The sequence below is a fragment of the Manduca sexta genome, chromosome 28 (assembly GCF_014839805.1).
Source record: "Manduca sexta isolate Smith_Timp_Sample1 chromosome 28, JHU_Msex_v1.0, whole genome shotgun sequence".
Taxonomy (NCBI): domain Eukaryota; kingdom Metazoa; phylum Arthropoda; class Insecta; order Lepidoptera; family Sphingidae; genus Manduca; species Manduca sexta.
The window spans coordinates 17,413,292-17,428,101 of NC_051142.1; the positions used below are offsets into that span (position 1 = coordinate 17,413,292).

General features: G+C 36.3%; 1 protein-coding gene across 1 annotated transcript in view; it reads left to right on the forward strand.

Annotated features, from left to right (window-relative positions):
* The window catches only part of LOC115456199 (scavenger receptor class B member 1), a 48,102-nt gene extending 33,292 nt beyond the window's left edge, over positions 1-14,810 (forward strand). The window contains exons 4-12 of the mRNA XM_030185159.2: positions 2,233-2,377; positions 4,250-4,391; positions 8,579-8,779; positions 11,430-11,549; positions 12,286-12,409; positions 12,769-12,912; positions 13,448-13,566; positions 14,007-14,135; positions 14,437-14,810. Of these exons, the coding sequence (XP_030041019.2) occupies positions 2,233-2,377; positions 4,250-4,391; positions 8,579-8,779; positions 11,430-11,549; positions 12,286-12,409; positions 12,769-12,912; positions 13,448-13,566; positions 14,007-14,135; positions 14,437-14,694 (1,382 nt within the window). The 3' untranslated portion in view covers positions 14,695-14,810. The remainder of the gene's footprint in view (positions 1-2,232; positions 2,378-4,249; positions 4,392-8,578; positions 8,780-11,429; positions 11,550-12,285; positions 12,410-12,768; positions 12,913-13,447; positions 13,567-14,006; positions 14,136-14,436) is intronic.

Sequence of the window (14,810 nt, forward strand, 5' to 3'; positions counted from 1 at the left end):
ATATTCTAAGTTTTTTTCGTAAAACATCACAATTCTGATATATGAACGTCTTTGTTAACCGACTTTAAAAAAGGAGGAGGTTCTCAATTCGACTGTAATTTTTTGTTTGTTTTTATATACAATTATGTAAATACGTTTATCGTTCTATTTTGTAAACATCTGTGTGATTCAAAAGTCGTATTTTTTATAAAATGCCAATCATATAAAATACATCCAAATCGAAGTTGTTATGTTTCTGGCAGAATTGTTCAGTTTAATCGTGGTTTTCCAATAAACTTTTGCTGGAAGCCTATTGATTTCCAATAACTATGCAATGTCGATTTCTGCCGCCAAGCAGCAGTGTGTAATCACTGTTTTGTTCCGGTTTGAAGGACATTAAAGCCAGTGTAACTAATGGACATAATAAGCCTTAACATCTCATGACTCAGGACGGCGAGCGCAGTGGAATACCAAACAATACTTTGTAATTCATGGTGTTTCTACTGTCTGTGGGCGGTCGTATCGTTTACCATCAGGCGAACCGCAAGCTCGTTTCGTCATGCAAATAAATAAAAAAAAAGTTACTACCCTCGATAAATACATTGATAGCTAACAATAGTGTATTTGACTATTTGTCTTCCTTATGATATGATGCACTAATTTGATACTAAACATCATACATAATTGTGTCACTATCTTCCCGCTTTCTCAACGAACCTATGCGATTGCATGATACTCGATTACAACATGTATTTAAAAAAACATTTATAATAAATTCCAACTACCGTAAAAGGTAAACGACATAAAAACTTGTAGACATCAATCCACGAAGATGTATAGAGAAATTTCTTTAACATGACATCTCAATTGTCAAGGCTGCGGTCATTCCAAGGGGGTCATGGTCAGCATTTACAGAATTTATATTGTCTTATTATATGTTCATTAATGTTTTAAGATGCTTGGTAGTTGTCCCTCCATACAAGCCCGGCTACTTTATAATTCGACGGTTAAAAACCTAATTAAGTTAAGCGACTTTTTTTCGACATTCGCTGCAGTTGTCTTTTTTGTGTATGTATAGTCGTAAAATTTGTAATGAAGTTATAAAAATAAGTGCATTATCACTTATATGCTTACGTCAATAATGGTTTTACAATTAAAGAAACAAAACACAATCGCTCATATATATTTGGAATCAAAAAACCTTTCCGCGTCATATAATCTTATTTTCAATATTTCAAAAAGACTTTTATTACTCCCCGATCAAACGGCCTTGGGCATTCATTCGTTCCATACATTTACAGCTAGCCCTTAAATTATTCTTAGGTATTTTTGGAAATTTTAAACTACCAAAATGTTCCTTATTATTTTCTGTTTATATTATTGGTTCTTAATTAATATGATGGATACTTTAAAAGGAGATACACTGAATCAACAATTTAAGTGGCATATTCATAATGAAATTAATGAAATAATATCAACATTATAAAAAAAATAAACCAAAGTAAACATAAAATATTATCAAATATTATGTTTTTTTTTTCCTACAAACAAATAATTCGTATAGCTTCCTTCTTCTATTCTTCCTAAGATACGATTTTGCTATCGATAATGCCGCCAATTAGCCTTTTAACGGTAAAATAATCCTTTATAATGTTTTTTTATTTATTTATGTACAAAAAATAATTACAATTTATATACGTATTGTACAATATAAACTATGATGTGTACTTTGACCAACCAAGATGACGAGATGGCGGAAGCCGCTTTACAAATATAAGTAGTAGGTACATATAACATTGACCTATAGCGATTCAATTATTTTTGTGTCTACGGAAGGGTCAATACTTACTTTCTACACAGTTAAGAATGTTCCGTTTACATTATTCTTCACTATGAAGTCGTCAATGGTAAATTATTTTTAAATTATATAAATAATTATAATAATATCAGCCCTGTATCATACACTGTGCCACTGCTCGGGCACAGGCCTCCTCTACTAATGAGAGGAACCAGGCATTAGTCCACCACGCTGGCCTAGTGCAGATTGGTAGACTTCACACCCCCTTAAAATTCCTATAGAGAACTTCTCCGCTATGCAGGTTTCTTCAGAATGTTTTCCGTTAAAGCAAGCGATAATTTCATTCTCACATGATTTTTAGGACAGTCAGTTGCACTCTTCGAACAGTTTCCCTTGCGGCTAATTTTTTGCCGCGTGACATAACAACGCGAACTTAATAACAAATCTATTTCCAGGACTCCCTCCTTACGAATGGTGGGCGGACCCCCCAGACGAGGTAAAGATGCGAGCGTATTTATTCAACGTGACCAACCACGAGCGGTTTCTGGAAGGCCTGGATGACAAAATCAACGTGGATGAAATAGGACCTATAGTTTATTTGTAAGTTATCTTTAGCAAAGGAATAAGTAGTCATACAGCCAGAAAAGTTCGTAATACATTTTGGTTCGACCAAACGATTTGTGAAAACTATACATTGTTAGAGACTTTCCCGCCCTCACACCCACCACTACAACTCCTGTAAGCCAGGATCAGCAGTGGCACGCATTTTATGACACCGAGCGGTGAAGCTCGGCGACTCTCAAGGAAAACTAATTTGTTATTATCCTGCAACGAAATTAATCAAATAGAAAGATAGGGAGGAGTTGGAAACATTAATTGTCCAATTCCCTCCATAGCAAATATACATATACATTGTTAGTTAAATTTCCAGATCTAAGAAATTTTACTTGCTTTATAAGACTGTACGACCATTGCTACAAGATTTTCTCGTTTAAGAGAGGCTTCCCCTTTTTCGATTAAATTTAATATACCTAAGTACCTTTCGATACATCATTAATTAAAGGACCTACCTACGTCTTTTAATGTAAATAGGTTTAAGCCTACAGAATGAAAATATTTACATAAAATGGAATAAAAACCCTAAAAAAAACAAGTCGCAATCAATACACTATTTAAAGAATCGGAAAATTACCTACTTGGAGGTCAATGATTGAAACTTTGCTGGTGGTGAGTGTCTGACAACGTCACAGCGTAAGTAAAAAAGTGTGTGTGTGCAATTCACTAGAATTGCATACACACACACACACTCCTCTACTCCTCTAGTTATAGAGTATCATAAGTATTGGGATAATATTCTAGTTATAGAATATCAGGCGTATTAGGATAAATGTAAGGTTTATTATTTTTGCATAATATTAAAACAATTATATACTTTCAAAATTAATTTATTAATAATCAAAAGAATAAAATGATGCATAATATAGCATGCAGGCTGGTTAAACGCCATTCCTTTTTTAAAAATAATGACGCATTTTCGTTTCATCGAGTCTCAAATCACGATTCTAAAGTACCTATAGCTAACTACAAAAAACAAAAATCTTTGTTTTGGATGCCCTTATCTTTGGAATAGTCCGATTCGATCCGATCGATTTATCGTCGCGTTTTAAACCACAATAAAACAGGGAAGTGCTTGCTTAGAATACAAATGGAAGACGTATAGCATCCTCTGTTTCCTCAATAAAAAACGTTAGTTTTAAATAACGACCCTTTATTATGTGTGACGCATTTTTATCTCTTAGTCACAGACGTAATAAACGCAAATCGTGTCTTAAAACTGAAGTCTAGAAATGCTAAAGTAATACACACACACGAACTATTTCTTGTGGTAAGTCTCTCATATGTAGCCCGCCTGAGTAGGTACCACCTCAATGTCTATTTCTGCCGCCAAGCAGTAGTGTGTAGTCACTATTGTGTTCCAGTTTGAAGGACATTGTACCCAATGTAGTTACTGGACTTAATAACACTTAACATCTCTGTCTCAGGATGGCGATAGAATACCAAATAATAAGTACTTTGTAATTCAAGGTGTTAGATGGTATTTCTACTGTTTACGGGCGGTTGTACCGTATACCATCGGGTGAACGGCAAGCTCGTCTCGTCATTCAAAGCAATAAAAAAAACAAATATTATTATGGAAGGCGTAGGTAGCAGTGCAACTAGGACACCCACTTTTTTATGAGTGTTCGATTCCATGATGTATAGGGGGAGAGGTGATAGTCATATCGGCTAAAAATTCCAAACTGTGCAGAAAAATCCAGCGTAACTGCCCAACCCGGGAATTGAACCCGGGACCTGATCAGTGCTGTACCGCACAGGCCACACAACTGCGCCACCGAAATAGCCGAGGCAACAAAGTAATAAATTTAAAATATAACAAGGTGCCTATTCATTAGTATATTATTTTTTTTCCAGAGAAAAGCTGCTGCATTCCAATATAAAGTTTAATGAGAATAGTACAATGACGTACACGGCGAAGCGGTTCCTAATATTTCTACCTGAAGAGAATACAGTCGATTTCAACGCAACGTTAATTGTACCAAATTTAGCCGTTTTGGTAAGTACCTATCTAGCCTATTTTAGGGGAAAAAATCTATTTATTTATTTTTGTTTAATATATCTTCTGGAATTAAAAGAAGAGTTAAATAAATTGTAAGTAAATTAGGAAGTTAGGTTGTTAATAATATTTTTTATTATTTTTATTGCTGGTGAACAAAAGAATTTATTTAAAATAAATTGAATTAAGCACAAATTTCCGCTTATTTTTGATAAAGCTTATAGTATATTAGGTAGTTTTATGTAGTAGTATGGTGTAAGTATGGAAATTTGATAAGAAAGCATCAAACCAAATGACAGGAATGTTAAATTATAAACGTTACGTCGTTTTGGCGGCAAAAATACATGGTCGCCTCCATTTCCCGCGTACATTTAATTGCATTTATATTAGATAAACATTTCATGTTTATGACGCAAAACATATTTTCCCACCTTTTTCGTAATTATTATAATGAATGAATACGCCAACCACATAATTAAAAATACAAACTTTTTTTAAATAAAAAAAAAAAAAATACTAGACACTTAGTTAAAACAAGTAACAATTAGTCAACACGAACACGGTGGCCTTACACATTAATTACAACTCGGTTGACACGAAAATCTAATTAGACGTAAATATAAGTAAACAATGCGCGATAATTACTTTTTTATTAGCATGTTGCATTTATGAGTAAAAAGCGGCGATAGCCTAGTTCGGTGTGGAACGGACTGCCAAGACGAATGTCCGCAGGTTCAAATCCCAAGGGCACACACCTCTGACTTTTCTAAAAAATCATGTGTGTATTCTTTGTGAAGTTATCGTTCGCTTTAACGGTGAAGGAAAACATCGTGAGGAAACCTGCACATCCGAGAAGTTCTCTATAGGAATTTCGAAGGTGTGTGAAGTCTACCAATCCGCACTAGGCCAGCGTGGTGGACTAAGGCCTAATCCCTCTCAGTAGTAGAGGAGGCCCGTGCTCAGCAGTGGGCAAGTATAAAATACAGGGCTGATATTATTATTAATATTATTAATAATATAATAAATTAAGGTACTTACCTATCAGAGATTAATAATTAAGAGAGTGTCATTTGACATATTATTTGATACGGGTACATGACTTTGCTTTATATACTAATATAAAACAAAATGAGTTGTCACTCGTCATAACTCGTTACAAAAATTGAAAAAGACAAGCCAAAATGGTCCTTATTGTGAAGTGTACGGTGACGTATAGATATCGCCTAGATACTGACAACTTGTTGCCGAGCAACATTACTATAATCTAAGAACAAACTGAAATTAGAATTGGACTACTATAAAATTATTGACAGTCACCTTATCTAGACCTCAGAACAATGACAAGCATAGAAGTAACACTATGACATTTGAGCGTACTCTGTCTTTGACAGCAAGAAATTTAATTGTGTTGCGATCCCTTCTGACATCTTATCGATATCGATAGATGCTTTGTCTATCGGCTATGGTAAATTCACAGACCTGCTAAAATAAACACTTTTCGGTCAGTCAACTACAAACCGTTGCAAATTGCTATTTTAGATAGAGGCTAAAAAAGATATCAAAACCCTGATTTGGTATTCAAGTACCAAAACATCACTACAACATACCAATATCATTCACACAAAAATGGTTTAGCATTTCGATTATTAAATTAAGAAAATGTTAGAAATTTCGGAAGGAATGGCAACCGCTGTAAGTAACAAACAAGAAATCGGCCGGAATTTCGTCTAGGAGAAAGCCAGTACGCCTTCTGTTCTTAGGGATTAAAAGATACCCAAGAGGTGTGATTTGACAAAAGCTACTAAAATGGGACAGTAAAATTAAAACACACCGGTATCATTCATGTCACATATGTTTGATAACTTATTTCAATGTTAATAAAACTTTGTCGAAATGCTTAGAACAAACACGGTGCTGTTTCTTCCAATGCCAATTGGGACGAGCTATGGAAACGATTCATTTTTGCCTCACAGCATCATCTGTGGGGAATCTGCAATGAAACACATTGTATGAAACACACTATGAAAATCAGATAGTTTCCTCGACCCCAGCCTTCGCGCACGGTTTCCAAGTGGCTTTTACCACTACACCACCATACATTGAAAGTAAAAGGCAATTTATGCAAAATAGTAAACTACAATATACTAACATCTATGTTGTCGACAGAATATGCAGCACAACACTATTGACCACGACTACGTAAATTGGTAAAAATGAAAAATACTTAATAATGACTGGATCGAATGGCCAACAGCAGATTATAATATGACTACAGCATAATAAAGTATATATAATAACACTTTTTGCACTTATATACAGGGTTTAAGCAAATATATTCGGTTTTTTGTTTACTCACCGATGGAAGCTGATGATTTCAGTTTCATTTTCTTTACGAGAAGAATGAGATTTACACCCCACAATAACGCAGGCCATTGCTTGTTCCTAGGGCTATATTTTACTTAAACAGCACTGTGTATTTATTAAAATTAACAACAAAAATATTACAAAACATGTAGCCACTTTTGAAAAGCACGCGCTGAAGTATAACATAACTAAATTGTGTGGGCGCGTTTGTGACATTGTTTGGGATTGGCAAGTTGGAACATTTGACATTTTATTTGCTTTTTAATTCGGCATCATAAAGAGGACCAAAGGTAACCATTTGGTTATTTTAAAGTGTACGCAAGCCGACCTTAGCAACATAATATTTGTCTCGTTCTTTTCAACGGTTTTGGCCTATTTGAAAAAATAGGATAAGTATATGAGGGTAATTTAGATTCCTTCTATGCTTGTTCTTGTTCTGAGATCTAGACTACATTATGAGCTGTCAGTTATATAGACATTAGCTGTCAACTTTGAAAATCGAACCAAGGGTTGATACAGCCGCCGTCCACTACTGCAAAATGACTGCGTAAATATTATTAAAAATTTCGAAGAAGGTTTATAACATTTTACAACTCTTTGGTGACGTCAATACGCTGCGTACGATATAACCACATTTTATGTTCGTGAGCAAATTCGTACCACCCACAAAATAAACATATTTTTTTGAATTTGTGCCCTAAAGACAGATATTTATCGAGGATAGATCCTTTTTGACATTATTTTGAACTCTTATAGACTTCATTAGTGGTCAGTTGTTGAGATAGTGAAGATTTGATCAGATACTTTACTTCTTTTTTCTTTCTCTATAATTAAGTAAATCCTATTTGATTTTTTCCTCATTGCTTCTCAAGACTTTATCCTACTTGTTCCTCAATGGACAGTTTCGTCTCTTATATCCAGCTGTCTTGCACTTATAATCATTTATATTCTTCTTTATGGACTTAAGCTTCTTCTTCGCATAAAAACGGAGGCCGAGTACGTAGCCAAATCTTTAGACATTTCATTCAGCAGTTTTGGCTTCACTTACTCTGTAGTTACGTCTACATTACAAAGATTTATTAAAGTGAAGATAAATGATTGTTGATACGAACATAAACATTTAATGCGATTTGAAATTTTTAATTTGTTCAGGTAATGTGTGGCTGACTTGTATGTTGAAAATTGTTTTGCGTCCCATTCTTTAACTATATGTAGGTACAGGACTCAACGCTCTCATCCTTTACAACTTATATAATGTAAATGCATTTTTGTGCGTAGTGAGTACCCATCTTAAAGGCGTACTTGTGGTATCAGTTTCTCAAAAATCGAATCATTACTTTAAAACTGATAAATATATTTGCATGCATATTGCGGTCCTTTCCGATAACTGTATATTTGAAAGGAGTAATAACTGATAAACAACTACATGAAAAAAAGATACAGATTTGCTCGCTGATTTCTCGTGGTGCAATCCTATACGATTTTTATAGGCTTTATAATAATTGAAGATGTCAATGAAGACCTTTGGGTTGATTAGTCAAGAAATTAATAAGGCTCTACATAGAGGCGAAAGGTACATATAACCCGATTCCTATCGGCTTCGTTATTTATATAAAATCTAATTATCACTACACTAGTACAATATGTTATGTCGGGTTCCTTTTAGAAAATGTTACCCTTTGCAACGCGGTAATGCACCATAGAATATAAATATTTTTTTAAGCGTAGAATGACATAATACTTCTCTATTCACAAGAGTTACCCATAGATGGCGTTGATTTACCTATCCGTATGCATACTAAAATAATTAATTTCATTTCCAGGGCTTAGCCTCCTACCTCCACAACGCAAACTACCTCGTCCGCCAAGCGTTCAGATTTATGGTAAGCACGCACGGGAGCAAGCTATTCGTGAAGAAGACCATACAGGAGTACCTGTGGGACTTCCGTGACCCAGTGTTGGACACTTCCAAGAACCTCGCGCCGGGACTGGTGCCTGTGAATAACATGGGAATTATGGCGAGGGTAAGTGTTTTTATATACGGGGACGTCAAAGTGACTCCATTACGCCTGATCTACCAACTGGGTCCAGTTACAGTGTGTGGCCCCATTGCACCTGATGGTAAGCGTTGGGTCCAGAGTGTCGACTGATGAGAGATGGTCATCCCTTCCCAGTCGACACAATTATGTAGTATCAAATAGTGTCATTGCTAGGAACGGATTCTGGGTACAAAGGCTAGGCTTGTTATCAGTAGCGTAGTTTGCCATAAAGGGGCCCTTTATCTAAATTTGTTAGGGAGCCCTTAAGGGCCGTGCGAACTTTTGGGCGCCTGCATAGTTTAATGTAGGGATGGGCCAAGAGGGGCCCCAAAGCTGGTGGGCCCCGTATCACTCACACGACTGATACGGAGGTAGCGACTGTAGTGTCTGACAAAGATTATTCCTTGCTAGGCTCCAGAATTATACCGGCCTGGTTGAAACGGATATACTTACTGGCTGATTAGGAATGCGACACCTACGTGGACCGCTATGGCAAGTTTTAACACTTTGTGTACGGTGGTCGCTATCCGGGCAGATATAAAATATATCCTACCACCAGCAATTTTTTGTTTTCTTATTTAATTATTCGTATATTATATTAATTTAGGTGTAAAATCGTATATTCGCGATTGAACATTTTTTTTGACGTCACAAAACATCAGGATCCTTGTCGCAAAGTGTCTGACACTTCAACGGTCATTTATTTAAAATTTTAGTTCAGGCATGGATCCAGGAACTATTTTTATAACAATATTTGATCACTTGCGTTCCGGGGTCGATGAATGCACTTATAAAAGCAGATTATTCTTACGAGTATTAAAAAAGATTATAATTCGACTTAATTTTACTTACCGATTCAGTTTGTCTGAACTAATCGTCTCAGAAAACATTGACCTTCTATTAGTAAAATAAACTCATATCAAACCCTTCATATCAAATAGAGCTCAACGGCCAAGGGCTACAGTAAACATACCTAATATAACTTAAATGACTTATGTAGGAGAGGGGTCCCACTGCCCCTCCCGCACCGCCCCTGACCTTCAACACTTGGCACTCAGCACTCATCTTGTAGATAATAAAACACATTGACCTTGTAAAATATGATTTCACACGACTTTGCGTAATCAAGCTGCGTACACAGTTATATAATGGCCATTTAGTTTAATGCCACTTAAATTATCATTAGTTTCTTATCGAGCTTTGGAGTTCGGACATGCTTACGTAATTTGTTTAATAAAGATTTGGACGAAGAGTGGGCACTTATTACATGAACGAAGTATTGTGAGGGTGCCTATACACCAGGCTAAATAACATATATGGATTTTAAGATTTAGGAAGGTTTTTATCTCTCAAAACGTCTTGTAAGAAACTCCTATATCAGTGGCGAAGGATGGATTTGTTCGAAAAGGAACCCGACACAACTTATAGGTTTTTATCATTACATCGTTTTAATGATAAAAAGATTTCACATAAATTCAGTCCTGGATTTGTAGATAGGCCGTATAGGCCGCGGCCTATGGTCAGCCTCTTAGAGGCGGCAGATTTCAGAGGACGCTCACACGATTTAATTAATCATTCGTTTATTTAACTTTAGTGCTGTCCATAATACCAACAAATGCAAAATTATTAAGTATTTTAGAAACCTACATACACTCATTAACCTACCTACATGGGGCGGCGGAAATAAAGTGGCCTACACTCTGGCACTGCATAAATTACGAAAGAGAAGCTCTTAAGAATTTGGTTATAATATTTGGATAGAACCGCGCAGCTCTGTGGCGGATACGATCTAACGTTACTACATAGAGATAATGGCATATCATTCGACAAGATGCATAAATTGCTGTCATGCGTCAGTATCGATGATAACCCTGACGCCTGCGCATGTATCTTCCATATCTGTTGAGAGTAATATTCCTTGATATATTACGTCTGGGCAAGTATCTTTCATATCTCTAGACTTATATTCCTAGATATATTTACAATAGACTGTCTAACTGTCTCAGGCCGATAAACCTCAATGTGCATCGATTTAACCCATGTAATAATATTGCTCGATGTTTCGTATTCGTTTATTTGAATAGCGCCACCAATAGCGTATTTTAAAAGTTAGGATTTTTGTTTTGTATGAAAGTCGACTTTACTATTACTATTTGTAATTAAAACTTCATTACTCACAACTGCAGTGAAGTAGCGGGAATTCTTGCTGCCTAGGCTAGAAACGATGTTTGCCACCCTAAGGCAAAAAAGTTCCTGGTTTTTATTGTTACTGTTAAACTAAGTGCTGGTGGTAGGTCTCTCATATGTGAGAGTCCGCCTGGATAGGTACCACCGCAATGTCTATTTCTGTCAAGCAGCAGTGTGTAGTCACTGTTGTGTTCCGGTTTGAAGAACATTGTAGCCACATCTCATGTCTCAGGTTGGCGAGCGCAGTGGAATACCAATCAATACTTTTAAATCAAGTTGTTGGGTGGTATTTTTACTGTTTATGAGCAGTCGTATTGCTTACCATCATGCGAACAACAAGCTCGTCTCGTCATTTAAAGCAATAAGAAAAATTGTATTCGTTAGCAGATATTAAGGCTGTAGTGCTACCATTACTTCAATCCCTGAAAGATTTTTTTCTGACTGCCAGATCTACGCCGACTTTACGGACGAGATGACGGTGATGATCGGCTCCCAGTGGGGGCACGAGCACTTCTTCCAGATAGAGAAGTTCCGCGGTAACCCACAGCTCCCTGGATATGACGCTAAGGTATGTCTTCTCTATAATTCTATGATTGATGATGGAATACATTGTTTGAGAGTAGTAAAGGTAAGATATGTATCAATAAAAAATAAGGAAAGCATGCGTGATGTGATTCAATCTACAAACTTACTGAAGCAGTATGACTCTTAAGCTTCTATCATGTTGATCGAAGGTCTTATGCTAGTCTCATGTAGGGTCCGTGCAACCAATATTTACAAGCATATTGCAGAAAGGATTTGGGTTAGTTTATATTTATGGCTAAGGCGGCCATATGTCGGAATGTCCGCGGATTCAAAACCCAAGGGCACACATATCTGACTTTTCTCATGTTACATATGTTCTCTGTGAATTATCACCTATTTTAACGGCTAAGGAAAATATCGTGAGGAAACCTGTGTACCTGAGAAGTTTTGTGTAAGAATTTTGAGGGTATATGAAGTCTAGCAATCCGCACTAGGTCAGCGTGGACTAAGGCCTCATCCCTCTGAGAAGGAAAGGAGGCCCGTGCCCAGCAGTGAGACAGTACAGGGTTGATAATTCATATTATATTTATTACTATCGGCTACTTCCGACTAGGACATCTAACCACATCACTTACTTATAACAATGTATCCACAGCAGTACAGGTATTTCATCGACCGCACTGGGAAATTTTAAGTACCTACTGAGAATACGGATGTGATTAGCTAACTTAACTGTGTGACCGTTCTGTAGAGTTGCGACTGACTTCTGCTTCTTCTAGGAATGTCCGGACCGCATCTTCGGCTCCACAGAAGGCGTGATGTACCAACAGCACCTCACCAAGAGCGACGTACTGCTGTATTGGAGGAAGACCGTGTGCAAATTGATGCCTCTGTACTTTGATTGTAAGATATTTTACTTTAATCGAGAATTTACTGTTACATTGTCAAATTTCAGTATAAAAGTACGTTCTTAAAAATAAAACATCTTTTTTAACCTTGTATATCAACTAAGACGGAAATTCATAAATAAGTATATTTTGTTTAGCTATGACCATGATACAGTTTTATCTAAAATATATTTAATAAGATCCCCAACACTTCGCTTCCTTTGATATTGACGATATTTATATGGCTTTAATTACCCCTTATTCTACAAAAACCTTCGGCTTCAAAAGTCAGGTTAAATTAGTGAATTCAACCGTAGAATCAGCTATATCAACTATAGAATCAGCAATCATAAGACCAACATTTCTGTTTCCCAGCTGAGGTGACTCTGGCTAGCGTGCCTCTCTACCGGTACAACTTGTCTGAGAGCGTGCACGAGCGCGTCTCCAACGAAACAGACTGCTACGACACCCACCCCAGCCTGCCTGATGGAATCAGCGACGCTTCCAAATGCTATTTCGGTGAGACTAGAAAACTATTGAGATCATTAATTAAATGTATAATATTCTAATTCACTTAGAAACCAGACTAGAAAAGGTTTTGCGCACTTAGACGACTTTTTTGGATAGCGACCACCGTACAACAGCTGTAAAATCCACCAAAGTGGACTACGTAAGTGTGTTAGTTCCGGGATCAGCCTGTGTATATCCAGTTGTATCGACTGGCGAAGGGTATCGCCTCTCGTCAGTAGATATTCATTATGGACCCCCCTTCTTACCATTAGGTGCAGTGGGACTTTGCCATGCCTGTAAAATAAATAAAACTCTACCTCTCCTTAGCTACTTCAACGTGGGATAGATACAATTATTAAAGTAGGTACATTGGAAAAATGAATTGGTTTTTATGTTCGTCTGCCGGAATTCGACATGCCCAAATTATAGTCATGATACCTAACTAATACCTTACCTAGCTGGCTCCACTAACTGACGTTAACATTTCCTTGGACATTATAAAACAGATCCTCACTACAGACTTTTTAAAAACTATTTTTTTTAGATTTTCCTATGACCTCCTCGTACCCCCACTTCTACACCGGCGGAATACCGAAAGACCACTTTGTGACTGGACTCAAGCCTGACAGAATGAAGCACAACTCTTATGTCATCGTGGAGCCGGTTTGTATGCTTTGTATTTTTTTATGTAATTGGTAACCGTTGCGCCTGCGCATATTTAATAGCAACTTCACACAAAACTTAAATAAGTACTGAAGTAAAACTTGAGATATTATTAGATACTTAGGTATGAGTACTCAAGTACCTTGAGATACTTAGGTATCCGTATTGACGTGATTATGACCATATTGGTTACAATGCCGTTTAAACCAGATCTAAACTGCGTAACAACTGAAATATGCAAAGCGATGCAATGGTATCTCGATAGACTCGCATACAAGAAACCATTGTCATGTAAGCTTTAAAATGTTCAGAAGATAGCTTGCCATTAAGTACTTATTACTTGGTAAAAATCGGAAGGAATTTTGCAAGTTTTCTCTCTAGTAAAATCCTTGCTTGACGTAGAAGTATTCAAAATTCCTAAAGAAATCGTTTACTTCCAGCTGACGGGCACCCCGTTCCACTCAGTGGCGCGGATGCAGAGCAACCTGCGGGTGCACGACCTCTCCGGCTTCAGCGACGAATACGACAGGTTCTCCAACCTGATCATTCCGCTGTTCTGGTGTGAATATGTGAGTGTTCATGTCTTTTAAATCGGTTAATAATTGTTTATGGTTTTGTTCTTTTTTTGAATGAGTTATATAATGGAAGACGGGAAAAGTAAATAAGGTTAAATGATAGCACCTAAATTATTTACGATATTTATACCAAAATAATAATATGCTGTTGGTATACGTTTAAAAAAAATAACAGGTGCGTATTATTTCACATTTACTTTCAAAAATATTTCCATATAAATCATACGCAAAATCCCAAAGATAATCCTATGTATGCTATCAATAGACAAAAGTAAACAACTTTATTTTTTTTCAGAACCAAGAAGATCTGCCATCGAAAATAAAATGGACCATTTACTTCACAGTAGTAATATTACCACCTCTGTCAATAGGTCTATTGAGTGCCTTAATTATATTAGGATTCTATCTAATCACTAAAAATATGTTTTATAGGGAATTAAGTAATGACAAATTAAAAAATTTCCTACATTTTAAAAGTAAAAATGTCAATACGTTAGCTAAGAACACAATATTCACGTACGAAAAGGAGAAATTCCTGAAAGGTGCTAGCTAATCTCGATAATATTCATCGATAAAATAAATAATTCTTAATAAAATACAATAAATTATTGTAAATAAGACTGAATTTTATGTACATTTGACATTAATTCATGACATAATTGGGCCAAA